The 25,915-nt window shown below is 46.6% G+C and overlaps 12 protein-coding genes across 12 annotated transcripts; 5 read left to right on the forward strand and 7 right to left on the reverse strand.

Moving 5' to 3' along the window:
• Nucleotides 1–518: 518 nt before the first annotated feature.
• On the reverse strand, nucleotides 519–743 carry GLAREA_10076 (uncharacterized protein; the record flags this gene model as incomplete). The annotated part of the gene is made up of 1 exon (XM_008080126.1): nucleotides 519–743. One exon carries the CDS (start codon nucleotides 741–743, stop codon nucleotides 519–521), a length of 225 nt encoding a protein of 74 aa, XP_008078317.1.
• Nucleotides 744–1,280: 537 nt separating this feature from the next.
• GLAREA_10077 (uncharacterized protein) lies at nucleotides 1,281–1,490 on the reverse strand (the record flags this gene model as incomplete). The annotated part of the gene is made up of 1 exon (XM_008080127.1): nucleotides 1,281–1,490. The coding sequence occupies one exon, from the start codon at nucleotides 1,488–1,490 to the stop codon at nucleotides 1,281–1,283; it is 210 nt and encodes a 69-aa protein (XP_008078318.1).
• Nucleotides 1,491–2,422: 932 nt separating this feature from the next.
• GLAREA_10078 (uncharacterized protein) lies at nucleotides 2,423–4,318 on the forward strand (the record flags this gene model as incomplete). Its single annotated transcript, XM_008080128.1, has 1 exon — nucleotides 2,423–4,318. One exon carries the CDS (start codon nucleotides 2,423–2,425, stop codon nucleotides 4,316–4,318), a length of 1,896 nt encoding a protein of 631 aa, XP_008078319.1.
• A 1,183-nt stretch (nucleotides 4,319–5,501) lies between these two features.
• On the reverse strand, nucleotides 5,502–6,234 carry GLAREA_10079 (uncharacterized protein; the record flags this gene model as incomplete). Its single annotated transcript, XM_008080129.1, has 3 exons — nucleotides 5,502–5,849; nucleotides 5,906–6,079; nucleotides 6,130–6,234. The coding sequence occupies 3 exons, from the start codon at nucleotides 6,232–6,234 to the stop codon at nucleotides 5,502–5,504; spliced, it is 627 nt and encodes a 208-aa protein (XP_008078320.1).
• Nucleotides 6,235–7,551: 1,317 nt separating this feature from the next.
• On the reverse strand, nucleotides 7,552–8,820 carry GLAREA_10080 (uncharacterized protein; the record flags this gene model as incomplete). Its single annotated transcript, XM_008080130.1, has 3 exons — nucleotides 7,552–8,341; nucleotides 8,399–8,458; nucleotides 8,534–8,820. 3 exons carry the CDS (start codon nucleotides 8,818–8,820, stop codon nucleotides 7,552–7,554), a joined length of 1,137 nt encoding a protein of 378 aa, XP_008078321.1.
• Nucleotides 8,821–9,987: 1,167 nt separating this feature from the next.
• On the forward strand, nucleotides 9,988–10,860 carry GLAREA_10081 (uncharacterized protein; the record flags this gene model as incomplete). The annotated part of the gene is made up of 2 exons (XM_008080131.1): nucleotides 9,988–10,515; nucleotides 10,582–10,860. The coding sequence occupies 2 exons, from the start codon at nucleotides 9,988–9,990 to the stop codon at nucleotides 10,858–10,860; spliced, it is 807 nt and encodes a 268-aa protein (XP_008078322.1).
• A 156-nt stretch (nucleotides 10,861–11,016) lies between these two features.
• GLAREA_10082 (WD40 repeat-like protein) lies at nucleotides 11,017–13,871 on the reverse strand (the record flags this gene model as incomplete). Its single annotated transcript, XM_008080132.1, has 5 exons — nucleotides 11,017–11,351; nucleotides 11,407–13,305; nucleotides 13,368–13,687; nucleotides 13,734–13,783; nucleotides 13,833–13,871. The coding sequence occupies 5 exons, from the start codon at nucleotides 13,869–13,871 to the stop codon at nucleotides 11,017–11,019; spliced, it is 2,643 nt and encodes an 880-aa protein (XP_008078323.1).
• A 503-nt stretch (nucleotides 13,872–14,374) lies between these two features.
• On the forward strand, nucleotides 14,375–19,005 carry GLAREA_10083 (Nucleotide-diphospho-sugar transferase; the record flags this gene model as incomplete). The annotated part of the gene is made up of 4 exons (XM_008080133.1): nucleotides 14,375–14,520; nucleotides 14,574–14,927; nucleotides 14,981–15,812; nucleotides 15,865–19,005. 4 exons carry the CDS (start codon nucleotides 14,375–14,377, stop codon nucleotides 19,003–19,005), a joined length of 4,473 nt encoding a protein of 1,490 aa, XP_008078324.1.
• A 386-nt stretch (nucleotides 19,006–19,391) lies between these two features.
• Nucleotides 19,392–20,438, forward strand: GLAREA_10084 (uncharacterized protein; the record flags this gene model as incomplete). The annotated part of the gene is made up of 1 exon (XM_008080134.1): nucleotides 19,392–20,438. The coding sequence occupies one exon, from the start codon at nucleotides 19,392–19,394 to the stop codon at nucleotides 20,436–20,438; it is 1,047 nt and encodes a 348-aa protein (XP_008078325.1).
• Nucleotides 20,439–21,026: 588 nt separating this feature from the next.
• Nucleotides 21,027–22,981, forward strand: GLAREA_10085 (MFS general substrate transporter; the record flags this gene model as incomplete). The annotated part of the gene is made up of 4 exons (XM_008080135.1): nucleotides 21,027–21,096; nucleotides 21,154–21,206; nucleotides 21,264–22,391; nucleotides 22,733–22,981. The coding sequence occupies 4 exons, from the start codon at nucleotides 21,027–21,029 to the stop codon at nucleotides 22,979–22,981; spliced, it is 1,500 nt and encodes a 499-aa protein (XP_008078326.1).
• An 831-nt stretch (nucleotides 22,982–23,812) lies between these two features.
• Nucleotides 23,813–24,040, reverse strand: GLAREA_10086 (uncharacterized protein; the record flags this gene model as incomplete). Its single annotated transcript, XM_008080136.1, has 1 exon — nucleotides 23,813–24,040. One exon carries the CDS (start codon nucleotides 24,038–24,040, stop codon nucleotides 23,813–23,815), a length of 228 nt encoding a protein of 75 aa, XP_008078327.1.
• Nucleotides 24,041–24,053: 13 nt separating this feature from the next.
• Nucleotides 24,054–25,029, reverse strand: GLAREA_10087 (uncharacterized protein; the record flags this gene model as incomplete). The annotated part of the gene is made up of 5 exons (XM_008080137.1): nucleotides 24,054–24,109; nucleotides 24,161–24,363; nucleotides 24,418–24,424; nucleotides 24,550–24,691; nucleotides 24,823–25,029. 5 exons carry the CDS (start codon nucleotides 25,027–25,029, stop codon nucleotides 24,054–24,056), a joined length of 615 nt encoding a protein of 204 aa, XP_008078328.1.
• Between the last annotated feature and the right edge of the window lie 886 nt (nucleotides 25,030–25,915).

The following is a 25,915-nucleotide window of genomic DNA, read 5'->3' on the forward strand; positions in this document are numbered from 1 at the left end:
ATTATCAGTTTTATATTGTGTTTGCTTCTTCTTTCATTTATAATTTTCTTTTTGCGGATGTTTGACAGGACTCATATGTTACAACAAACATGCTATTGGTTGATTAGATCTTACAGTTCTTTGAGACTTTGTAAGAAACTCAAGGCTTTTATTACTCAACATTTCATTGCATATGATTTTAATTGTGGGTAAATCTCTCAACATTCGAAAGGATATGAAACCTTCCATGTATTTTTGATTGAGGGTTTTAATTTGTTTGCGATACCTTTCTCAAGTTGCTGAAAGAAGAAACAAATGTCTTTCATATGGAAAGAAAATCTAGAATTACGGAAACCTTGATATCTATTTAATAACTGTACTATTGCCTAGTCTAAGCACAACACTTGGATCATCAAATTCCACACTCTGAATTCCTCTTCCACCGCATTTATCAATCAAAATGATCAGATAAAAAACCCCAACCAATATGGTAGATAGAGAAGCGAAGATTACCTCTTTTAGCTGCTTTCATTGTTTTCTCATGCCGTACCATCAGCTTTCCCACTCGCTTCCCCCTGAGCGGATTCCTTTGCTTCCTCTTCTCGAAGTTCTCGTCTCTTCTCTTCTCTGACTTGTTGTCTCCTAGCCTGCGCTAGTCTCCCCGAAGACGTCGACTGCTTAATTTCTTCGTCTGTAAGAAGAGCAGCAAGGATATTCCTAGCTGCAAGGGCCTCTGCTGCTTTCCTCGCACGATCGTCTTCCATTATACGTTTTATTCTTGGCGGTTTGTTGGCTCCGGTGAGAGTTGCTGACGTAGAAGTTACTACATGCGATGAGCTGGCTAAAATAGGAGGATTTTATTACCTCGAGCTTATCAGTTATTTTTTACAACGATCTGATTTGGAGACTTGTGTTCTTTGTTGAGGCTTGTAAGTTGATGATAGGCTATAATACAGCTTATAGAACTTCAAAATATGGGTTAAAGAATTGCTTACATTTTATTGGAAGAGTATGTGTCTCCGTAGCGGCGAGACATTAACGTGCGAGAAAAGCGTGTGGCATTGTCTAGGCTTTAACAACTTCTTTCATTACACGAGCTATGTACCCCGCTCTTGAGATCTACTATAAGATACACCGCAGTCGCTCCATCGTGATTTGTTCAATGCACGTTGCCTTGAGTGCATTATTCGGCGGTCAAGCAGGTAGCACCGACTGATAAAAATAGAGCTTCAAGCTTACTCCACTTCAACCCGCCCCCAGCAACCACAAGTTTTCAAAAGAATATCAGGCTATTGAGCCAACTAGACTTTCGTCTTCCTGCCTGAACCAGAGCCTGTACTCTCTTTCTTTTCATCTTCAGCCGCTTTAGCGCGCTTCACCTCCTCGGCGTTCACTTGTCTGCGGCTTGTTGCTCTCTTTCCATAACTGATCAATAACGGAAATTGCGTGTTTGCGAGTGCCTCTCTCACTGCTGCTCCTGCTTCTTTGGACGCGCGATCTTCTTCTACCATGTTATTTACAGTTCTTGTTTCTAAAAGACGTTTGAATCAGAGTTCAGTCGTACCGAGGCTCAGCAGTCAATTCTATTGCTCTGACGCAAATGGGTTTGATGTTTGAGGGATGTTTGTTGAATTGGTTCAGATAATCTTGACAACAAACACAGAGCTGAACATTTCACGAACTAAGAGATCCGTAAGTGTGTGTGTATCATGATGTGATTCTCGAGCTTTGTGAACGGCGAAAGCAAGATTAAAAACATAAGAAGCAGCATGTAATCCCAGATGTCGAGATTCTACAGACTTTACAAAACAAGTGCTTCTCGAGGATTTAAGTACAAAGTTTCTGCGACAGGCAAGAACGTGTTACTACTCAAGTGATAACGGCTCACTACTCTTCGAGTCACGTTGATTTCTTTAGAACCCCTCTGTGCGACTCTGTCCGACGGTTCCGCCTATGCTGAGTAACTTCCAACTAATCTACGGCAACCTTAGATCCTATGCTGCCTACTTTGAAATGCGAGATGTGCTCTTTTAATCGACGTCGTCTTCGCTGCTGAATCAGCGCTACATTATTGCTGGAGCTGACACCTCGATGTCCAATCAAGTTACTAGATAAATATTATATAATACAAGCACTAACAGAAATGTCGCCAATGGGGCACGATGGAAAGGTACCAGCCTATTTCATTCTCTCTACAGTTTGGGCAGCGCCGATATTGACGTACCCATGACGAGAGAATGATTTGCTTAGCTAGTGTCGGCTACTTGCACTTTGATTGGCCGTACTCTGTATTCAAGGCAGGGGAAAATTTCGTGCAGCACAGCACTCCGCTGATTTTTTGTGGTGTTACGATTGGCCTTGTTGAAGAATTGAGCAACCAATTTCCCCAAACCGAGAAGCTTTTGCAACATCGCTAGAGAGTGCTTCAGCAGTTTTAATCACTATGAGTATTTATGAACCTTTGACTTGCGACCCCGAAGCCCCCCAGTTTCGTCTATGCTGCATCTTACCAGGCGCCCGAGGTGATTCGATTCGATGCTCAATCGATATCCATGGCTTGAAGAACAGCCTCAGCTTTGAAGCGCTTTCATATGTTTGGGGAGACGAGAACGACAAGCGGCCCATAGAAGTATGTGGCAATCAAAAATTCATCACGCCGAACCTTGGGACTGCGTTAGAGTATGTACGAGACAAATCCCAGGAAAGATATCTGTGGATTGACGATCTTTGCATCAACCAGAATGATGACCACGAGCGGAGCGCTCAGGTGGCTATGATGGGCAGGATATACAAAACTGCTCGGCGTGGCATTTCCTGGATAGGTCTTGCCGACCCTCTTTTCGATCCTGTGGAGCATATGGAATATGCTTGCGATTTTCTTCAACATGTCCGTTTTCTTATCACTCACGAGCCCTTACAGCAGTTTCTTGAAAATCAAAACGCATGGAAACCGTACACCGACTTTCGCAAACACCAGGAATACTTTGACGATGGTCTTTACTCCATTCAGCTCTTGTTAGGTGAGAGGCGGGAGCAGCCTCAATACTGGAGCAGGGCGTGGATTACTCAAGAAGTCGGATCTGCCCGTTCATGGATCATTCAGTGTGGATCCCGCTTCATATCGGATGCAGATCTCAATCTTATGGCGGACTTTTTGAGTTCGCCCCTGGGTAGACTATTTATGGGAAAGAGGCACGAAGAGCGCAGGTTGAGGGCCCTTTTAGGCCTCAATTCCTTCCTACCGGTGTCACTTTATCGTTTCCTGCTTACTACAAACTCAAGCATCCCTCAGAAGGCTCCTAGTCCTCGCTTTCACGGCACTAGAACACTGCTGAGTCTCTTAAGGCGTAACAGATCTCTCTTGTGTAAAGATCCCAAGGATAAAGTCTTTTCTGTTGTAGGCGTATCCGACTTTGCCAAAGATTGCCGCACAACTATTGTCATCGACTACGCCAGCACCATTGCAGAAATTAATACTGGAACGACTCGAGCAATCATAGAAGCTTCCTCTGCCTTAGAAGTGTTATGCTCCACCAGTATAGGCGACAGATCACCTTCTCTCCATTTGCCTTCGTGGGTGCCAAACTGGAATGCAATTAAGAAGTCAGTTGAGGCAGATAGACCTGTTTCGTATGGACACCAGCAGTCCACCGGATACAGCTCCGCAGAATTCAAATTTTGGTTTCACGGCGGGAGCCAAATTCTCTCCGTGGCAGGTTTATGCATAGGCACCATCATCGATTACGAAAGCCCATTCGTTCATTTTAACGCTGATGCCCTTCATGGTTCCGATGAATTCACTGGCCTGGTCGAATATTGGAAGCTTTACTGCCAGCTACCAGATGTATACAGACGAATATCCTCAAGCCTAGAACCCAAGAGTTTGGCGACGGAAATTTTCCGACGGACAATCGCTCTCGGGCTACTAGATCACGATCCCAACGACCCGTTTAAGGAATTTCTCGATGCTTTGAACTTTGAGGACCATGCTGACTGTCGAACATCACCACCACCCATCAGATACGCCGGGATGAGATATCGTTTTCGAACAATGGCGGCTGCCATAAACATGCAGTGTTTGTTCGCGGTCAGACAAAATGAGCTTTTAGAGTCTGTCTCACTTACCGAAGATATAATCGGCATTGCGCCTCCAGACATCATCGAAAAAGGGGACCAGTTTTGTTTGTTGCTAGGCTGTAGCGCCCCACTTGTTCTTCGACCTACTCATGGCAACCGACACATAGTGGTTTGCCCTGCCTATGTTGATCAACTGATGGACGGCAGTGTCATGGAACGACTCGAAAACGGCTTCGAGCTTCAGAAGTTTGACTTGGAATAATCTGTCTGAGGCCTTATAGATTCATCAGCGCCTGGGCAGCATTTTGCGTTGAGTGCGTCAACCTGATGAATAGAGACGCTATTGCGACGAGGTGCCTCGAGAATTCACATAGAATTGATATGGGGTTCCACTCAGCTAAAAAAGCGATTAGTGACTCCCATTTGGGCAGAATAGAGTATTTCTATCAATTTGAACGGAGTGGCACCCAGTCTGGGTACAAGTCTCCGCTGTTTCATATCTTAGTTCGGGCAAGCCTTTTGGATTATGATTGAGGGAATCCTAGAATGGCCTGTTAACTTTCTGTCCCTCGTGACGAAACGTTAAGGGACTCAAATTCTCAAATCATAATTCATAATTCACCCTCAAACGTCACCACCGCTCGATCTCAGAGAACATAAACCAAAACAAAAAGCGCCATTATCACACATCTAATCCAAATGGAGGGACAAACAAAAAAGAAGTGCTCAATACCAGGTTCGAACTGATGATCTCTTCTGCACTTGGACCTCACCAACGTAATAATAAACATTACAGACCTGGTTAGACCATGTGAGAGAAGCGTCTTACCACTTGACCAATCGAGCTTGATAGTTATAGGGATTTGTTATTTCTATTTAAATTGAAGGTTTATTTACTCGGTTCTTCTATACCCGTGGAATCTCGAGACTTGTCGTTGCTGGCGAAGAGGACGATTATGTGAATCGTAAGCGAACCTTTGCAAATATCGTGGCACGACGTCAAATTTCATGTTCTAAGAATATATATAGACTAATAGGTAAATTCCGTGATGTCTTTTTAGAGGTATTTCGAGTTCAGACTGTCGAAAAATGAATGGTGAATATTCATATCAAATTCTGTCGACACATTTAAAGAAGTCCAAAACGTCTTGGCAAAGGCGTATTGTTGTAACAAACTTCTTCGCGAGCACTAAAATTATCAGTTGAGTAACAATATTGGGTTGAATACTTTTATTGCATACAAGAAGTTGCAGGGCGTTTAGGGAGGTTGTCAAAAACTTGGGGTTGTCTTGTAAAAAGCATGAAATTTGGTGCTGCATGATGCCTTATTCTTGAATATTACCTGTATATCCTTCCACCCTGATATTGCTTGAACTTTCTTGTGACATGATAAACTAACAGATATAGGAGAATCCCCGTAGCTGAGCCCGACACCCCGAATGTTATCAATTCTTCTCCGGAGCAACTTGTGCAACACCTGGCTCCACATTCTTGGATCCGTCATCATATCCAGGTGGCTCAATTGGCGTGCTTTGCTCCGCAGCCTTCTTTCTTCCAATACCACAGCAACAATACAAGATCCCACTTCCAATCAGTGAAAGTGCTGCCAATACTCCAATCACAATTCCAGCAATGGCTTTACCAGGTATCTTCTTGCTCGATTTGGAGCTGGTGCCGTCCGGCTCTGAGTACTTGGTTCCGCAGTAGTCACTGCCGGAGGAATCAGTCTTACAAGACTGAGTAGCTTCGTTGCAGCAATATGAGCCGCATGTTGTTTCATAAGTGGAGCATGTCTGGGAAGATGTTAGCTTGGTTGTGAAGATCGTTTTGATATGACAGAACAGCTTACGGTAGAGGAAACAGGAGTTGGAGAAGGGGCGGTGTAGTAATTTGGAGTAGAGTAATAAGCTGGGGTTGGGGGTGGAATTGAAGGTATATTGTAAGAGTATGAGCAGTAAGTAGAATAAGTATTGCAAACCCAGTTGTTGGCGTAGTCGCAGCAATAAGTTCCACAGGGCTGACACTGGTGTATTGAGTCAGTAATACGACTTAACGAGCTTGATGGAAGTTAACCTGTCGTTCATTGAGTGTTCGTCCCTCAATATCGTGGACAGACTCCAGGTCAGCCGGCACAGCTGTTACACCAGCGATGAACAGTGCTAACATTAGAAAAAACATCTTGAGCCAATTTTTAGTACTGAATTCTTGGATGGGACACGAGTCAAAGTCGAATGTCTTTGGGCATGTGGAGAACAAATAGACAAGTCTTATTAACGCCTTATCACTCTTGCCAACCTCCTTCAAGAGGGTGGGTTGCAATGGCTCGGGCGTAGACGGCAGGACTTTCAAAATGAGTTTTGAGTCCAATAAAGTCCAATCCCACAATCAAATCTTCAGGTGAGGCTTAAACTGCAAGCTATTACTGGAGAGAGTGAGCCACAAACCTCATGTTATGATGTTACACCAGAGCCCAGAAGCTGAATCTGGGGTAAAGGAGGGGAACAAGACTGTATAGTATGGCTTAACCAGTAAAGGATTTATTGATTGGCGAAGATCATTCCTAGAATGAGATTATAAGGCTGGGTTTGGTGGCAAGGATATGGTCTGCACTCTGGAAGCTTGATTTGTTGCTCAGAATTCTTGTCTTGGCAGCTGAACTGGATATGCGTGGAAAGTAGATTGTCGAGTGCGTCGTGCGAAAACATGAGTGTCATACGTTTACTTTCCAAGACAAGTTGTAAGATTTGCAGAAAGTAAAGATCAGACGGGCTGCGGTTGAATTCTTGAACGATTAGGTTGTTCCATAGGAGAATCTGGACTCCGCAGTTGAAAAATGTAAAATAATGCAGAACATAATTGAGCGGCTCGACGAACTCCAAAGTCTTCACGGCTTTGAAAATAGCAAAAACCACAGCTAAAGTCAATAATAGAACAACTTGTGCTAATTGTACAAGAGGAACTCGCTAATTGCAAGGAAACGATTTCAATCAAAACCGCATCGCTCGGGGCATGCCTTGACGACGCTAGAAATTTTATTACTACATCATTGCCATATGATCATATAAGTCAGAGAGGCTTATGATTTCATTTGGTCGAAGGACTAGAGTCCTATGGACTCATTTGATAGGTCTGACAATATGCCATGATATCTCGTACAGCTCCAAAACTGATGCGAACTTTTCACGTTTTAGGATTGCCGTGTAGACTAGGTTACGGATTGCTCTCTATGCAGATATCCGATAGATTTGTTTAAGATCATTATCTTATATAGAGTCGATTTCTTCAAGGAAATCCGAGGTCCTCAAATCAATACAGGACGAATTAACGCGCCTTTCCATTTAATATCGTGGGAGACCGAGACTGTTGAGATTCTGAATACAGTCCAACTGGCGTTCCATGCTCAGGCGCTGAATCTGTTTTGGTTGTGACTTGTGAGCCTCATTTATTTTTTTAGTAAGTGAAGGGAAAGAAGCAAGCCGACTCGCTTCAGCATTATCAGAGTGGCGATATGACATCGACAGGAGTAACATCTCCCCCAATCGAACACAATCCTCGTCTTGACTCGAATGGCTCACAAATAGGTTCCCCAGGTCCAGTCCGAAGTCCTCGTTCCAAATGATGGACGTTTCCTCGGCAGTCCAGTTCCAGTATCTGGTGAGGTTGGTCAAGTTCATGCGCAAGTCCCGCATTGCAGCTGAGCTCAAATCGTTTGTGTTCTCCATGTACCTCGAACAGATTATTTTCTCCAGGAAGTTCTTGACGCAACTCAAGCGGCCATGAGATATCTTGGTGGAACACTTTTCCATTCCTTCGATGGTTTAGAGAACGACGCCTGTGCCACATAACCAGCCAGATAAATATGCCAATTATGATCATCATCGCAGCTCCTGATCCCACGCCCAGAGCGACGACAGTTTTCGGGGATATAGGAGCTTTGAACCCGTTCGAGCCGTTAGCCGCGGAGGATGGCGAATCTCTCGAAGTTGTTACCCGTAGAGTGGCGGGGAGTGTACTGCCAGATGGATCCAAGCTAGATTGGGGATTTCCAGGGGGTGTAACGGTAGAGGTGGCTTTCATTATATTGACGCCATTAAAGGGAAGTGCCGCAACCACAGTAGGTGTGGCCATTCTAGTCGTACTGATGTTCCACTTAGTAGAAGGCTGCCCGGAGGCATCGAGTGCTCTGTGGATGATCTTTTGGTAAGTGATCAGGCGGCCAGCCGAGACAGAAGATATACACTGTCCGTCATCGGCTGGACCTGCAACATATTGTAGGGTATAATCGCTGCTCTATTGTTAATACATTGCGTTGCTTCAATGCCTGGCTTCGTGCATGACTTACGTTGGACAACATGCGACTTGGAATCGCCTTGGTGCTATTGATATTTCCGTCGCGGTAGTGCTAGTGCAAAAACGTTAACGAGGAACTGCGGCTTTCGGAGCAGAAAATAGAACAAAAACAGATGCCGAGACTTACTATCCTGTGGGACAAACAATAGGGCCCATGCTGAAGATTGTATAGAGTCCCGCTGTAGGCTTGGAGGTGGTTTGCCACCACTTATAGACCTCAGTTGGCAAGCAGGCTTCCAATTGAGACCCCCAGCCGTAATAAGCCATCCATCGTGAACTTCTGGTGGTCTGCGCCACAGCAGGATAAGAACATCCAGGAGATACTGAAGCAGCCGAAAAAGGAGTTATAATAGGAAGCCACGAGGTGACAGTACCAGTAGATGTTTCTGCGACATAAGAAGTGATGTATGACATGATGAAAATCTGCAAGAAAAGGGAACGGTATAGCGTGACAAGTGAGATAAGAGAAACATGACAAACATGCTATTATTTACACAATTTGGAAGACTGGAAAACATCGACATTCTAGGGCATGTACTATATATCAAGCGCCAGAGAGAAGATGTGCCATTGAGCAAAGAAAGATTTCTGTGAATCAAACGTCATACCGATCATCGATCCCAAACCTCCTGCGAATGATAGTTTTGGACTCCATAGCCTGTCTGGATGAATTAAACTTAATGTTGAGTCACAAACAAGGGCACAAACATGGGATCTGACGAGTTGGTAGCTATCGAGTCCGCCAAAATAAATGTTGGAATCTTGACGATCAAGGCAATGTAACGATGCAGTATGCAAGACCCGGAGATACCGTCAATTGGGAGCGATGATTGTCGCCAAAGGCCAGGTATTGAAACGCGCTTATTGGAAAAGACTGTGTTTCGTGGTAGTAGCGAGGCGCAGTAACGTCAAACTTCTGCACCATTGTTGGTCGTACCACGGCAATCGCACTCGAAACTGCATGATAGTAGAATAAAGTGGTGCTTATATAGTTCAAGCGAGGATTGAGGAGCTGTGCGTTGCATTATTGAAGCCGCAGCATCTATGATTTGTGAGTCAAGCGTGAGATCCATAACTTAGCCGCTGTCTTTCTGGATGTTCGAATAGAAGGAATAAATACGAAACGACATCCTGAGACGCAAAGAGGAAAGTGAGTGCCGACAAGAAGCTAGAAACTCATCGTCGCAAAAGCTTGGTGTTATGGAAACTTTGGTTTGCTCGTAAGGTACCCGTGGACTTGATTGTCACTTCGTCGATTCATTTTACCTCAGGCAACAACCAAATGATGAGTAACAGAAAACTGAAGCAAGAAAATGCAGTAACTCTTTGATTACAGGTCGAGAATCGGAATGCGATTGAATTGTTTCTTTCGTTGGAGGAAACGCAACTATGGAAGACGTCGAGAATTGCGAAAAGTGACATAGCTCTGCAGTCACGTGCTGGGAACTAGCGCTTCATCCCGACCGCGTCTTCCAGCTGCCTCATCACTAGCCTCGCATCTCCATCGCCTCAATCAAGACCACACTTCCCCAACAACCCACGCCATCACCCACACACCCCCCGTCCCCCAAACCACCCAAGATGTCAGAACGCGAGCTCCACGACCTAGTCCGCAAACTAAAATCCGCACCCTCATACACCGAAGCCAGCAGCCTCCTCTCGAAAACCAAACTCACCCTCCTAAAACTAAAAGCCCTGACACCGCAATCAGATACGCCCCAATCCGTGCTGCTGCTCGCCCGCGAAGCCTTCGAGAACGGTGCTCTGCTCAGTATTCGAGCGAAAGATACGGCGGCTTTCACACGCTATGTACACCAACTGACGCCGTTCTATGAGTTGCCTGCGGATGTGCTTCCGGGGAAGGATTCACAGAGAACGAAGGTGACGGGGTTATATCTGCTGTTACTGTTGACACAGGGAGATTATGCGGGGTTTCATACAGAATTGGAGGGATTGGAGATTCGGGGCGAGGGAGAGGCGGAGCGGGATAGATATCTGGGATACCCGATTAAGCTGGAGAGGTGGTTAATGGAGGGGAGTTATGATTTGGTTTGGAAGGCTATGGCTAGTCGGGAGGTACCTAGCGAGGAATACGGTGTCTTCTCAGAGGTAAGTCGTCACTCTTCGATATGAAGTATATTTTAGATGCGTTCTACTAACTAACATTTTCGGTAGATCCTGACAATCACAATCCGTAACGAAATCGCATCATGTAGCGAAACCGCCTACCCTTCTCTCCCAATTTCATCAACCAAGAACCTCCTCTTCCTTGACAGCGAAGGTGCAGTTGTACAGTTTGCGCAAAGCAGAGGATGGTTGATTAGAGATGGTCGGATATATTTCCCGAACCAAAGCCTGAAGGCTGGGGCCGAAGCAGGAAATGAGAAGGAACTCAGTCAACTTGCGATCGAGAACACCCTGGGGTATGCGAGAGAGCTGGAGACCATCGTATGAGGAGGCGTAAGATCACTTAGCACGATCCCGCTGTACAGTCAGAAAATGACACATGATCCGCATTCAAACCTGGTGAAACAATGTATTCTAAACCAAGGCGCCGCGGCGTAAACTTTTTAGAGAAACCAGAGAATGAGTGGTATATCATTAATTAGTTCATTTATCTTCTGCATCGTCAAAGCCAAATCCATTCGACGTAGCGGCAGTGTCATCTTCTGCAAGTTCATCTTCCACAGGCTCGTCTTCCGCAGGCTCATCTTCTAGTGATAAGTCTTCAACCTGCCCAAGAAGAGCCTTCACTAGGAAGGATTGCGAAGTAGCCTTAGTCGGCCAGTTTGCCTTGAACGTGTCAACAAGTGGCTTTGGTGGAGTCAAGGGTGCGCCTATTTTGGGCAGCGAAATTTGATCTTCGGTCAGTCCAGTGGCTTCCAAGATCGATTGGCATTCTTCCGTAAGACCATGTGACTTAGCAGTCATGTATGCAAGAGGGTCTAGAAGGTATAAGATTAGCACTAGCTATGCTCCAGTGATTGATTGTTCACTTACAAAGATCAATTTCCTTGAACATCTGTATCCTGTCATTGACATCGCCGAGGTACAAGGCGTTCTGGAAGCGGGCAGTAAAATCGCCACGGTGTTCCGCGATTTTGGCCATCCGGGTGAGCTTGGTGTTGTCACCGGTCGAAAGGTATAAGAAAGACAACTTGTCAAATTGTCGTAACTTCTGATATGTCATCTCTACGACCTGGTGGTTTCCATGAGCAAGAGCTTCAGTGGACAGTCGAGACCAGAGCTTTGGACGGTCGAGCTGTTTCGCCATCTCAACAGCAACATCCAAATTGCCACATTCGATAGCAAGTTCAAACCTTGTCTGTGGATCTTGGACGAACTGAAGGGCGATTTCTGGGTATCCTTTCTTTTGTAGATAAGAGATGATGCTCTGACCCACGAGACTTGAATTTTTGATAATTTGCAACATTTCTTCGTAATTTCGCTTTACTAAGGCAAGCTTGAATCGATATTCAGTTGGATCGATGTTCAAGGTCTTTGGCTTCGCATTTCGGTCTAGGCAGTAGACAGTGCGTGCTTTGACGCGAACAAGGTATACAGTCTGATCGAGAGTCCGAACGATTCCATTATCCCCATTGAGAAGAGTGTATTTGATGTGATTTAGAGTAGAGTAGAGAAGGACGCCAGCATCATCCCAGGTAGCACTCTTGATCCGGATGGTTTCGTGAAGGGTGCTGACTTGCTCCAGCGTCTTTGTTACGATGGTCACATTGTGTTTGCTCAAAAGTGCGGCGTATGAACCATCATTTGACCAAACCACGTATTTCACCCCGCTAACAGGCAATTCTGCAGTGCTCTTTTTCTGCTGGATGTCGTAAAGGTGCACAGCAGTTGGTGTTATAAGAAGCAAATTGCCGGTCCCGCCAAAATAGATGTCAGTAGTACCATGAGGTGGTTTGACGGTTTCTGTAGTAGCATTGGATAGATCCTTGATTTCAATCTTCTGGCTGCTCGCAGTGAAAACTGCGAATCGATTCCGCGCAATAAAAACCGCAGAATTTCCTTGACCCCGCTTGGTATCAGTGCCATCAATAGCGCCAGAGCCATCTTTGGGGAGGTTGATAAGCTCATAAGAACCCCCATCGGCTGGGGAAGTGACCAATATCGCCCTCTCTGCAGGGTTAAATGACAATGACCGAGGTGGAACCCAAGGGCTGCCAAGCTTCTTCAAAGTCAACAGAGTTGGACTCTCGACGTTCTTTTGAAAATCATATGACCGAACGTGCTTTTCTTTTGTAATAAAGAACAGGTTGTTTTGGTAGAATGCAGACGCTGGTCTTTCTCGTTCAAGTTTGAAAACCATGACACCATTGTCATGTCCAGCAGCGAAGAGATTGATCTCTGGGTGAGCAGCGATGACCCAGAATCGATCGTTCTCACGTTTGAATGACTGGACCGAGGTTCGCTTGTTCAAGTCCCAAACACGAATGGTCTTGTCCTCACCAACTGACAAGATCAAATCCTGATGAGGGTGGAATAAGCATCCCGACGTATTTCCGAAATGTCCTCGACACGTATCGACTTCCCAAGCCTTTGTATCATTCATCCTCCACAGCTTGATCAGACGGTCGTCGCCCGCGGAAACAATCAGAGGCAACGTGGGGTGGAATGCGACCCAGTTTACACCCCGGTCATGTCCCTCCAGAACAAACTTCACAACCGCATCTGTGTTTCCAAACATATCCGCTTGATTTTGGTTGGCTCGTGACATTTGGTCCTCGAAAGTCATTGATGTTGGTGCTGAGTGCTTTTTCCGAAGCCCAGAAATATCCCAAACACGGACTGATTGATCAAGCGAAGCAGATACTACTAGATCCTCCTTTGGGTGGAACTGAGCGCACATAGTGTAGTGATTATGTCCTGTCATGGTACAGACTGTTGACGCCGAATTAGTCACTGAGAGGAAGTGCCCAGGGAATTGGGCATCTGAGGCTTACTGAGAGATCTGTTTTGCCAGTTCCAAATTCTAATGGTCTGATCATCGGAGCTTGAAATAATCCAAGGCAGTTCGTGATGGAAGAAAACGGTGCGAATATAATCAAGGTGCCCATTCAAGGTAAATAAACATCTGCGAGTCTGAGTTGACCATACCTTGATTTTATAATCGTCTCCTCCAGAAACGAAGAGGGGTTGTGTCTTGTGGAAATCGATGCCTCGAACAGGCCCATCATGCTCCTCGAACCGATCAATCAAAGTTCCCATGCGGTAGTCCCAGAGTTGAATTGTAGACGAGTGTAAAGAAACGAGTATCCATGGTCTGGGGAAATTAGCTATGTTTGCGCGAATCGGAGAAGCTGGCGTACCGTTTTGGATGGAAGGCTATACCCTTGGCTCTCGAGGATTTCGACTCAAACTAGATAGCTGTCAGCCTTGCTTGCGAAAACGATTTGTACGTTTCCGACCTTCGTGAGCATATTGGGTGAGGAGGAGGAGGACGCCATGTTGACCGACTTGGACGTATTTGAGGAAGCCTACGCCCTATGCATGAATTTGGAAGACCCGCAGCAAATTCCTTCACGAGATAGTATGGTCAGAATCGGTACGGGGCACTGAAATCGATCGTTCGCGGTGGTGGAAGATGCAGCGCAATTGTATTCGCAGTCGTGAGATTTGTGTGCTTTGGGGAAACTGCGACGTTGCTCCAATGTCGTTCCGCCCACCGGGCGTCACGTGCCAGGTACACGATTGGAAGCTCGACCGCGACGAATTGGAAAGGTGTTCATTAGAGTTGAGCAATTGACGACCACATGTAATTGTTGTCTGGTTTCATGCTTGCGTTATTTCCACTATGTTCCCGTCTACTTTGTTGATTTGACGTGGAGTTTCGTTCAATCCGCCGGCGGACAGCAAGATATAATTCTAGGAAACCTGCATTCAATTCAGTGTTGCAGCGGCATATGTGTATAACATTTTTTGAATCTACACAATTTATCAGGATCACAAGATGGCAATCTCAAGCTTTCCGTGGGGCTTAACTAAAGCTTTACTTGCCTCTACTTACCTTCATTCTCTATGCGCCTCAGCAAGCCCGACGATAAATGTTGGCCTGCAGGCGTCCTTTACAGCATCGCCCTACCTCCTTGAGCTATTGTAATACATCCCCTGTTTCTGCTTGAAAGGAATGTTATGCTAATTTAGACCAGAGAAACTGCGGCAGACGAGAACTCCACTTCCTATTTCCCCTTGCTGGATCGAATCGCTGATGGCTATTTTTCCAAGTCTTCCACGGACAAAGAGCTGTACGAGAAGTTCCTCGAGATTCTCAAGGAGGATGGGCATATGCCGGATACGGAATCGCTTTCCTCTTACCAGTTTGCACTGTCGATGCGATCAGCGGCCCCTCGGATAGAAGCACATTACCAATACTACTATACTGCCGCGGAGCCGTCTCTAGCTGGTGCAAGGACTGAATCGTGCCCGTCATGGGTGTTGTTAAACAACAAGCAGTATTGTTCTCCCGCGTTGGATACGGCGAATGCAGATATTGAAGGGAATCAGTGAGTGGTCATTACCTGGCGGAGAAAGCCGGTTGCTAATATATGCAATGAAGGCAAGTGCAGGAGCTTCAGTTCGATCGAATAATAGGCAATATCTCAGCGCCTGCATCAATTCTCTATGCTGATATTACCTCACCGACGTTTGGTCACTATCACAAGACGCTTGTGAAGACCGCTCGTGAAGGCAAGACGTCTTACAGAATTCGTCACAAAAAAGCCCTTTCTCAAAACTCTGATTCTCATATCTTTCCTGGATACGGTGTCGAGCTTGCATTGAAAAGGACTGACTACATTGTCATTGACGATCGTGAAGGCGAGCAGGAAACCGTTGAGATAGACTCTGAGAAGAAGGAAGTTAAATTTGAGGATGAAGAATTTGCCGATTTGAAACCGTTGTCTAGCTCTGAATTGCTAGGCCTAGGTCTGAAAGCATCCAGCTTTATATTGGAGAGCGAGAAGCCGTTTGATACACTAGTGAAACTCTCCCAAGATTTCCCAAAATATTCTAGCGCTATAGCATCTCACAATCCCACTAAGGAATTCGTTGCGGAACACGAATATAACCGCGCTCAGCTTGTTCCTGCAGGTTACAATGTCTGGTGGATGAACGGCATTCAGATGGTTGATCGGGACATCGAAGCTTTGAAGTTTTTGGATATGTTGCGCAAGGAACGAACACTAATCAATGGTGTTCGGAATCTTGGCTTAACGGGCCAAGAAGCAATCCAACTATTATCTCACGAGAATATTGCAAACGTAAAAGGTGAAAACGAACCACAGCGGTATGATTGGAGGGACGATGAAGAGGGAGGCAAAGTCATAGTATGGATGAATGATATCGAAAAGGACAAACGATATGAAGACTGGCCCACTTCCCTCCAAGCAGTAAGTTCTTTCAATGGTGCTCCAGCTCTAGAATTAGCTAATTTATATACAGCTCTTGCAACGAACCTATCCGGGGCAATTGCCAACCGTCAGAAGGGATTGCTTCAATTTAGTTCTCCTTGTCGACTTTACAAGCCCAGAGGATGTTCATCTAATCGTCGAGCAGCTTCGTGGGTTCGTTCAAAGAAAGCTTAACATACGCATTGGGCTGGTGCCCATTGTTCAATCCGTTCACTCATTGGAGCAGGCACGAGTCGTGTACTATCTAGTCGACAGCTACGGATTGTCTACCGCAATACTATACCTTGAAAAATCCCTCGCCGCGGGGAAGTTATCCGCTCCGAGCAAATCAGTCTTTGAGGCAGCGATCGAAGGTCGGAATCCCAAGCCTGAGAAAGTCACCCGCGCTGTAAGCGAAGTATTGAAATCCGATGATTATCAAGACCACATTGAAGCAGTTAAACAATGGACAGTCCGACTTTCAACAGACTCCACCATCCCACCGCTCTTCATTAACGGTGTTGTGCTTCCACGGACTGAAAATTGGTTGCAAATAATGAGCCAAAGGGTAACGTCTGATCTGCAGGCTATCCAGACAGCCATTTTCCAAGACTTCTTTGAGCACGATTCCTGGGTGCCGTCTTTATTTATGGCTTCTGCGGCGAAACGAAGGAATTCATTGATTGTGCCGGAAGATGAAAAGAACTTGAAAATCTTCGACGTAAACGAACTTCTCGTCGACAACCAGGACTTGTTCCATGTCATGCCGCATATTGATGTGGGAACTGAGTCAGCGAAAGAGGATTGGGCTCATATGACAGTTGTTGCTGACTTGGAATCTGAAGGGGGTGTGAAACTTCTTGCCACGGCAGCCATCTTCAGAGAAGCAAATCCATCAATCGAACTCGCCATAATGCATAACCCTTCAGATGGCATCGTCGACACTGGTTTTAGTTACGACCTATTCGCTCGAATGGAAGAACAACCCGCAAAAATCCAAACCGTGAATGGCATCACTGATATGCTGTCGTCGGAGAAATCTGTCGAAGTTGAGCCAATTGAACAAGCAGCAAAGGCATATTGGCATCAGGCTGCACCTTTCATCAAGTCTCTGAACCTCCTAGCTGGCGAAAACGCTATTCTACTTAATGGCCGGCTCGTGGGACCTATTCCAAGTTCAGTCGATATAAGCAACGAGGACATGATACAGCTTCTCTCGTATGAGAAAAGCAAACGCGGCGTCCCAGTTTACTCTTCCATGGAAGCACTTGGCCTTGCAGAAAAAATCTCGAGTCCACAAGACGCTGCCAAGGTTATATCTATGGTAGCAATTTCGACAATATCAGACACACCAGATGGAATGTTTGAGCAGGCGTCCACAGTGAGAATGGCCAAGTTCGACATTTGGAACTCGACATACACCATGATTGAAGTTGGAGATATTTCCTCGGCCACGATACAAATGACGGTGCTGATAGATCCTGCTAGCGAGCAGTCTCAGAAATGGATTCCGATACTGAAAACACTTTCCGAACTAGACGGGGTGTACGTTAAGCTGTATCTCAACCCAAAAGACCGACTACAGGAACTTCCCGTCAAGCGCTTTTATCGATATGTCATCGATTCGAAACCCTCTTTCAACGAAGACGGCTCCCTAAAAGCTTTGAAAGCTTCCTTTACCGGCGTCCCTCAAGAAGCGCTTCTCACTCTGAAGATGGATGTTCCACCAGCTTGGCTCGTCGCTCCCAAAGTTTCTATCCACGATCTTGATAACATCAAGCTCAGTTCTGTAAAGTCGGATGTTGAAGCTTTGTATGAGTTGGAGCACATTCTAATAGAAGGCCATTCTCGTGAAGTGCCTGGCGGTGCTGCTCCTCGTGGCGCACAGCTCGTTCTTGGAACCGAGAGAGACCCTCATTTTGCCGACACTATCATCATGGCTAATCTGGGTTACTTTCAATTTAAAGCTAATCCTGGCTACTACAAAATAAAGTTGCAGGAGGGACGGAGCGAAGAGATTTTCAACATTGACAGTATCGGTGCGAAAGGCTGGAGCCCTGCACCTGGTGATGAAAACTCCGAGGTTGTCTTGATGAGCTTTCAGGGCACGACACTTTATCCGCGCCTATCGAGAAAACCTGGGATGGGGGACGAAGACGTGCTGGAATCGAAGACCGATTCGCCTATGGACTTTGTTTCTCGGGGTCTCAACTTCGCGCAAGGGATCTTGGGCAAAGGCAAATCGATTGAAACGAAAACGAGCGAAAACGCCGAGATCAACATATTCTCAGTGGCTAGTGGCCATCTTTACGAACGTATGCTGAACATAATGATGGTCTCTGTCATGAAACACACGAAGCATACCGTTAAATTCTGGTTTATCGAACAATTCTTGTCACCGTCCTTCAAAGATTTCATTCCTTACATGGCTGAGGAGTATGGATTTCAATACGAAATGGTTACCTTCAAATGGCCTCATTGGCTCCGAGGGCAAACTGAGAAGCAACGTGAGATTTGGGGGTATAAGATTCTCTTCCTCGATGTCCTCTTCCCTCTTTCGCTCGACAAGGTCATTTTCGTGGATGCTGACCAGATCGTTCGCACTGATATGATTGAATTGGTCAATCACGATCTCAAAGGTGCACCTTATGGCTTCACGCCAATGTGCGATAGTCGAACTGAGATGGAAGGGTTCAGATTCTGGAAACAAGGCTACTGGAAAAACTTCCTTCGTGGTTTACCCTACCACATTTCGGCCCTCTACGTCGTTGATCTGCACAAATTCCGTCAAATCGCTGCTGGGGATCGCTTACGTCAACAATACCATCAACTGTCTGCAGACCCAGCGAGTCTGAGCAATTTAGATCAAGATTTGCCCAATCACATGCAGGCCATGCTTCCAATCCATAGCCTACCCCAAGAATGGCTCTGGTGCGAGACTTGGTGTAGCGATGAGGCGCTGAAGGAGGCGAAGACAATTGATCTTTGCAACAATCCTCTCACGAAGGAGCCAAAGTTGGAGCGTGCTAGAAGACAAGTTCCGGAGTGGACAGTGTATGATGATGAGATTGCCGCTGTAGATAGAAAGAGGAAGGGCTTGCCTGTGGAAGGTAAAAACGAGAAGAGTAGAACAATGGAGGTTATGATTGAGACCCCAGAGACAAAGAAGAAAGGGGACAAAGATGAGTTGTAGTTTTATAGATGAATTAGAATATTGTATTACACATGCCGAGTGGCTTCATGGATTCTGCTAGTTGTCGAGATTTTACAAAAACATCTCGAAGTCTTCAATCACTTCAGCAGCATTGCCCAACCCCGCCACAGAGATCATTACCACTTCTGGGAACACAAAAAGAAGTGGTAATTATGGCTTACAGTCTAGCCAATTGGCTATTGCACGAAGCAATGCAGTGTAATGTGCTTTACTTCTTCCATTGGGTGATGAAAACCGCCGTGCACAGACCATGTGGTGGCTATGCCATGCCTAAACATTTCCTCATTATGAAAGGCATATCCTCAGCCTGATCTGCTCCATGTTTCTCTTGAGGTAGCTGATTTCCAAATCATCCATTGAACAAAATGGAAACCTCAAAATACCAGCTCGTAGACTCCCTCTACGGCCCCGGCACCGTCGGCGCCTGGCTCCTAACCCTCAGCGCCGTCCTCATCAGCTGGACCCTCAACAAATCCACTCGCCGCAAAGACACCATCTCCATTGACCTCATCGGCGCCGTCTTGCTCCCTATGATATCTGCGGGCCATCTTGTCTTCCAGGTATATAATCTTCCGTACTCGATTACGGAAACGATAACTTCCTCGGATGTGGAGGTCCAGAAATACGCCTCTGCCTTGGAGGCACCGCTTAATATATGTGAGACTTTCTCGATGGTATCTCTGCTCGCGGCTGCGTGTTGTGGCCCGTGGTGGGGATGTGTTCCGAAGTTGAGACGTCTCGGGGTAGTGTTGCTGGCCGGGTCGTTGAGCTGGGGGGCGGAGAATGTTATGTTCGCTACGGCGACATTGAAGGGTGTTAAGGCTGACGATACGAAGCTGAGTAGACCTTACTTGTTCTTTATTACGCCGATTGTGGCAGCCAGTTGGGGGTTTCTGGTAATTTGTTTATTTGTGGGTGGAGCGTTCTGGCTTATTGGAAAATCGACTTTGGCGAAGGTTGTGGGATCTGATGTGGACTTGGAGGGCACGAAGCCGTTCTGGTCTTTGGGCTGTCACTCGACAGATCACGGACCGGCTGGTGATGATGTCTCGATGTCCAGATTTGAAATGGCCAAGCTCTCGGGGGGAAGTCCCAAAGCTTGGAGGCAAGCAAATCGTGTTATGATGGCCGTATCGCTGCTCAGTGTGCTATTCTCTCCTGGTTCCTTCGTCACATCCTTGATTTCCATATCAATGTCGACACTTGGAGCAAAGGAAGCTTCAGCGGAAGGAACTCATAGACTTCTTATGTTCATACCAGCTTCCAATGGGTCTATGAACAATCTTGATCAGATCTTGGCGTTTGTTGGAGGTGTTCTCGTTCTGCTTTGGTCGATCCGGGCTGTGTACACTTCGCGGGAGAATAGCACGGAGAATGTGCGAAGAAGGCTGCTGAGGAGGCGGTCGATTTAAAGGCGGTGCAGCGCGCAGAGATTATTCGAGTTTCTGCTGTTTCTGATGTTTCTGATGTTCAAAACTGGTGATGTGGTTTAGATCAGTTTATTCGAGAAGATCTGGACAGCTGACCTTGACTTTTGGCATGCTTCTTAACGACGAACACGAATTTATGTACGTTTCTTGAGGCTTGCGATTTTCTCGGGGTTTGATTTTTTTCTTCTGTCTACAACGATGTCAACGAAAAGTATTCAAATATATCATGCGTCTATTGAGCTAGGGTGCGACGTTGAAATGACATAGCTACTTGTAACAATCAGTACTTTATGTAGCACATCAAAGATCAGAGGATATCATCCAAAGAGCTGGATGGAACACAAATGAGGCTCTCTGCGGACGTGAATGTGACACTAATGCTATATCAGGTGCTACAAATGATCCGTGAACAGTAGCGGCTGTCGTGGTACAGACGCCGCCCGCGAGGGTGTTCACCTGCGAAGGACTTCCAGAGATTCTGTGTTGACATTGAGCTCTGCTTTGTTTGTTGTCACTACGCTCTCTTGCGCAACTTATCAATTCAAAGATAATACTTGCGTATGCATCAATATGTCTGCTCCAGATCTGCGAGATCCAGCTGCTTGGCCACCCGGCACTGTGACAATTAGGAATCAAGAATGTAAGAGATCAAGAAATTAACCCCTCATAAATGTATGTTTCTGATCGGTATTTGTAGCAGCGGCAATCAAGCTTCAGCCAACCCCCTCCATCGATCCCAATGATCCCTTGGTATGTATATCCGCTCTATGAGCTATTCCAATCACTTCTCATCACTAACCAAACCAGAACTGGTCCACCCTCCGTAAAACCACAAACTTCTCCCTCGTATGTCTCTACACCATAGCAACCTTCGTCCTCCTCGACGTTGGTGCCGTGATCTGGACGCCAGTAAACCTCGAACTCGGCATATCCTACGAAAATCTGAACAACGCCTACGCATCCAATACCGGAGGTCTCGCTCTGGGCTGTATCTTGCTTGTCCCTCTGGCTATCAAATATGGCCGTCGACCCGTGTATATCCTCAGCGCCGCAGTTCAATTTGCAAGCGCAATCTGGCAGGCCAAGATCCAGACTACTGGTGAAATGATTGCGATCAGTGTTCTCTGCGGAGTCGCTGGTGCCATCAGTGAGGCTATTGTGCAGATGACCGTCGCAGACTTGTTCTTCGTCCATCAGAGAGGTACAATGAACGCGATATACCTCTGCTGCGTTGTGGTCGGTGCTAACTTGGCACCTGTCGCTGCTGGCTACATCGCCGTAGATCAAGGATGGCGTTGGGTTTGGTGGTGGACTTCTATCTTGCTCGGTCTTTCGTTCATTGGCTTCGTCTTCTTTTTCGAGGAGAGTAAGTTCGTGTTTAGTCCGCTTAGACAGCAACTGCATACGCCACGGCAGAAGGAGCAGACCCCGATGCCTAGCAGACATGCGAGCAAAGAAGAACTGCCGCTTTCTGAACAGGTTTCGAAAGTGCAGAGTGTAGCAGAAGTTCCATCCATTCCAAAGAAGTCTTACCGTCAACGTCTTGCTCTGGTCACTAAATCAGACACGCCTCTTCTTCCACGGATGTACCAGCCCTTCATCATACTCGTGACTTTTCCAGCAGTCGCATATACCGCTCTTCAATATGGTTCTATTCTCGCCTGGCTCTCCATCATGATCACCACCGTATCGACGTATCTGTCTCAACCTCCATACAACTTTGCTCCCTCCGGCATAGGATTGTTCAATCTTCCGCCGTTCATTGGAGCCATTCTGGGGAGTCTGTTTGGTGGACCGCTGAGCGATTGGTATATCATGAGGCTGGCGAAAAGGAATGGAGGGGTGTATGAGCCTGAGATGAGATTGCATCTTGCGCTTCCAGCGGTGGTGGCTTGTCCGGTTGGCATATTGGTTTTTGGACTAGGACTGGCTAAGGTACGTTCTGTGTGGATTTCTTTGTCTTCTGTCTGGCTGGCGATTGCATTCTTCATTTTGTACTACTGAAATGAAATCAATTTGGGCGTATTTTTGAAGGGAATGACCAGCATCTCGCAGACAGTTAGTGGTCTAAATTTCACAACCTAGGGCGCACCTTGGATCGTTCTCGCAGTAGGCTTTACGATATTTGGCTTTGGATTTGGATGTTTGGGTGATATCAGCTTGACCTATCTGACAGATTGCTACCGCGATGTGAGCTAGTCTCTTTCAAATCTCCCCATCCTCGATGTCTTCACTCTGTGGTGCTTTCTTCTCTTCTCAGTGCTGATGCCTGGTAGATAATTGGTGATGCTTTTGTTGCTGTTGTCTTCGTTCGCAACGGCGTCTCCACGATCATTGTGTTCGCTCTTACGCCATGGATCAACAGAGTCGGACTGCGCAACATGTTTATCACAGCAGCGTGTATGAATGTCGCAATCGGCTTGCTTACACTTCCTATGATCTTCTGGGGGAAGAAGGCAAGAGTTATGAGGGCAGAGAAGTACAGACATCTGGCGGCGAGCCAGCCAGGAGGGAGGGATGCTTGATATTTTGGCGATAGAATTCGACTGGGCAAATAGGATTTGGAGTCGGCTTGGAAGGAATGGAGAAGAGAAACCCATAAGCCATCGATGTTAGAAGCTTCACAATGATCACTGCATATGGAGAGTGATGGTTTTACTCTGACTTATTTTTTTTTTTCCTTTTTACGCACCCGACAAAAACAACAACACCAGAAAATGCAGACAGACAACAGACAACACCCAAGACCAAAAAAGACCCGAAGGCCGAGACAACAACACCAGAAAATGCCACGAAAACACCCAAGCAAGAACTCCGAACAATGCAAACAAAAAACAACCCAAAACAAAACAAAACAAACCCCGACGCCGGACGCCGGATGCCAACACAATACTCAAACAAGTTGCCGCCAACCCACCCACACTGACAATATCAAACACAAATACACTTCAAGACCCGTACAAGTTCCCTCCAACCCTCCCAACTCTGACAATATCAATACATGTAGCTTCCAAGACGTGAACAATTTCCCTCCAGCCCCCAACTCTGACAATATCATCACAAGTGTTCTCCAGTAATCAAACAGATGTACTTCCAAGGGTGTAATGAGAATATGCTGGAGGCAGAGACGAATCCCAGCATGTGTGTGTGTAGACCGACCCCCCACCCGACGATGACGGGCGTCACCGCTGCCCACCCCAGATGTGGTATGACTCTGCGGGGTGAGCGCGCAATGCCATGGCTTCATATCGCCGGGCAGAGGGTCACAAGGATGTTTTCGAAGTGTTGTTGGGACTGAAAGATGTTAGTGAGATGTTGGAAGAAGTGTGGAGTGAGAAGATACTTACAGTCGGAAGTCAAGAGAAGGAAAGGGTGAAGAGCTGTGAAGATTCCCAGCCAGGCAGCAGGAGCAGTTCTTTCTGCTGTGGCAACTCTTGCTGGAGCTCCAACGCCATACTGTCCGCGGTTTGATCAACTACTGGATCATTGTATGGATGACCCGACAGGCCAGCGTCGGGCGACGGATATCGGTGTTGCATATTATTATCATCTTGCTCCTGCGGATCGTCGTGCATCGAAGGCATGGTAGGGTATCCATTAAATGGACACCCCACCATCCCCTGATTCGTACGCGGCGATCGGCATCGTCAGGTCTGTTGGGAGTCAGTATTAAAAGAAAGGAAGACTGGTGCATGGGAACTTACCGAAGCAACAACTCCAGCCTGGCCTGGCAGCCCGTGGTCGTGCGAATGCAGTCCTCCCACTTCCCCCTCCCCGATCCTCTGACCCGGCTTGCGACAAACCGCCAGTGCCTGACACGAGTGATGGTTTTTCCCCTGAAGGTAGTGGTCCCAAGGTCGGCGCAGGTTGAAACGGATGCCACGAAGCCCGGGCCATCAACCCAACCCTATATCTCGTTCACAAAGGCACAAGACAGTGTGCTCCGGCGGAGCAAGAGGACAAGAAGCCTATTGGGCACATGTCAGTATAAGCGAGTGCAAAAGGGGGTTGGCTCACGTGACCAACTGGGGAATTGAGATGAGGAAGAAATTGACTTACAATTATGGGCGATTTCTTTTATTCAACTTCCGACCAATGTGCTTAGGAGCACTTCCACTTTTCTTTGGCAGAGCCCATTCTACCAACTTCCGCGGTTGCGGATTGATGGGGTCGTGGAGGGCCGCAACCCCCTCCACGAACCCCCGAAAGCCCTGCTTGGTCCGAGACCAAATGTGCTGAAAGCCAGAGATGTTAGTATTCTTCAAGAGCTCTCAAAATCGCGTAAGACGCGTGTAGATCGAACAGAAAACACCGCGACGCGGCTACAGTGTGCGGAAAGTGAAGGGTGATGAGATCGACGACTTACTTGACTCTTCTCCTTGAAGGAGCGCAGGGGAACCGCAAGAGGCGGGAGTTCAAAGAACCCTTCGTCAGTGGGAGGTGGCGATGCTGGTGTAACTTTCTTTACGATCTTTTGTTTCAGGACTCTAATTTTAGCTGACAAGGTGAGAGGTGGTGCCTGGGTAATGGTAGAGTTGGCCACAGGCTTGCGACGTATGACTGGAGTAGACATGATAAAAGAACTAAGAGAGATGCGATTTGATGAAGGTTTGAATGTGAAATGGATCGCTGCGAAACGTTGGAGAAATAGACGATTGAATGTGGTTGATTGTGAATGGGGAAGGAATAAAACTGGAGGAAAATTTTGGACAATTTATGTGCGGAAACCCGCTATCAGATCACGGATTAAGCGAGATCACGGCTCTAACGTCAATCCTAACGGAATTACCATCATCGAATGAGAGAACGCGAAGTGCTTCAATGTAGCCATCGAGGTACACTTTCTTATCAAACTCGCTTGTTCCTACGGCAATTGGGTCTCGGGAACACAATAGCCGGTCAAGGCTTATGGCAAGGAGACTGGATGGTTCTACAGTATTCTGATAGATCTATCAACAATGGAAGTTACTTGCATTTGATATCTAGATAGTTCTATTCCATGACAGTGCCAGAAACCTCACGAGCCTGACAGAAGCTCCACCAGGAACGCATATTCCATTCCATCACAATGCTAGAAATCTCATTAGAATGATGCAGCTAGTTTGAGGAGCATGTCATTCCATCTCATCACAATATCAGAATCCTCGAGCGCGTGATGGAAGTGACATCAGGAGCACATTATCCCGTTCCATAACAATACCAGAATCCTCGCGCGCGTGACGAAAGTGGCATCAGGAGCGGATAGACGCGGTTGACTTTCCTCCTCAGGACTAATGAGACAATAGATCTTTGAAAGCCGTGATGTGGTTTCGCTGAGATTCCGCACTTCAGGTGGGTCTGTTGAGAACCTCGTGGTCTCAGAAACCCCCTCAACCTTTCCATTGGGTTAGCCGAAGAACCTGATGGAAACACGAGAGTCAATTGATCCCGCTCGCTGATCTGTGATAAGCTGTGGGTCT

The sequence above is a fragment of the Glarea lozoyensis genome (genome assembly GCF_000409485.1).
Source record: "Glarea lozoyensis ATCC 20868 chromosome Unknown GLAREA13, whole genome shotgun sequence".
NCBI classification, from domain to species: domain Eukaryota; kingdom Fungi; phylum Ascomycota; class Leotiomycetes; order Helotiales; family Helotiaceae; genus Glarea; species Glarea lozoyensis.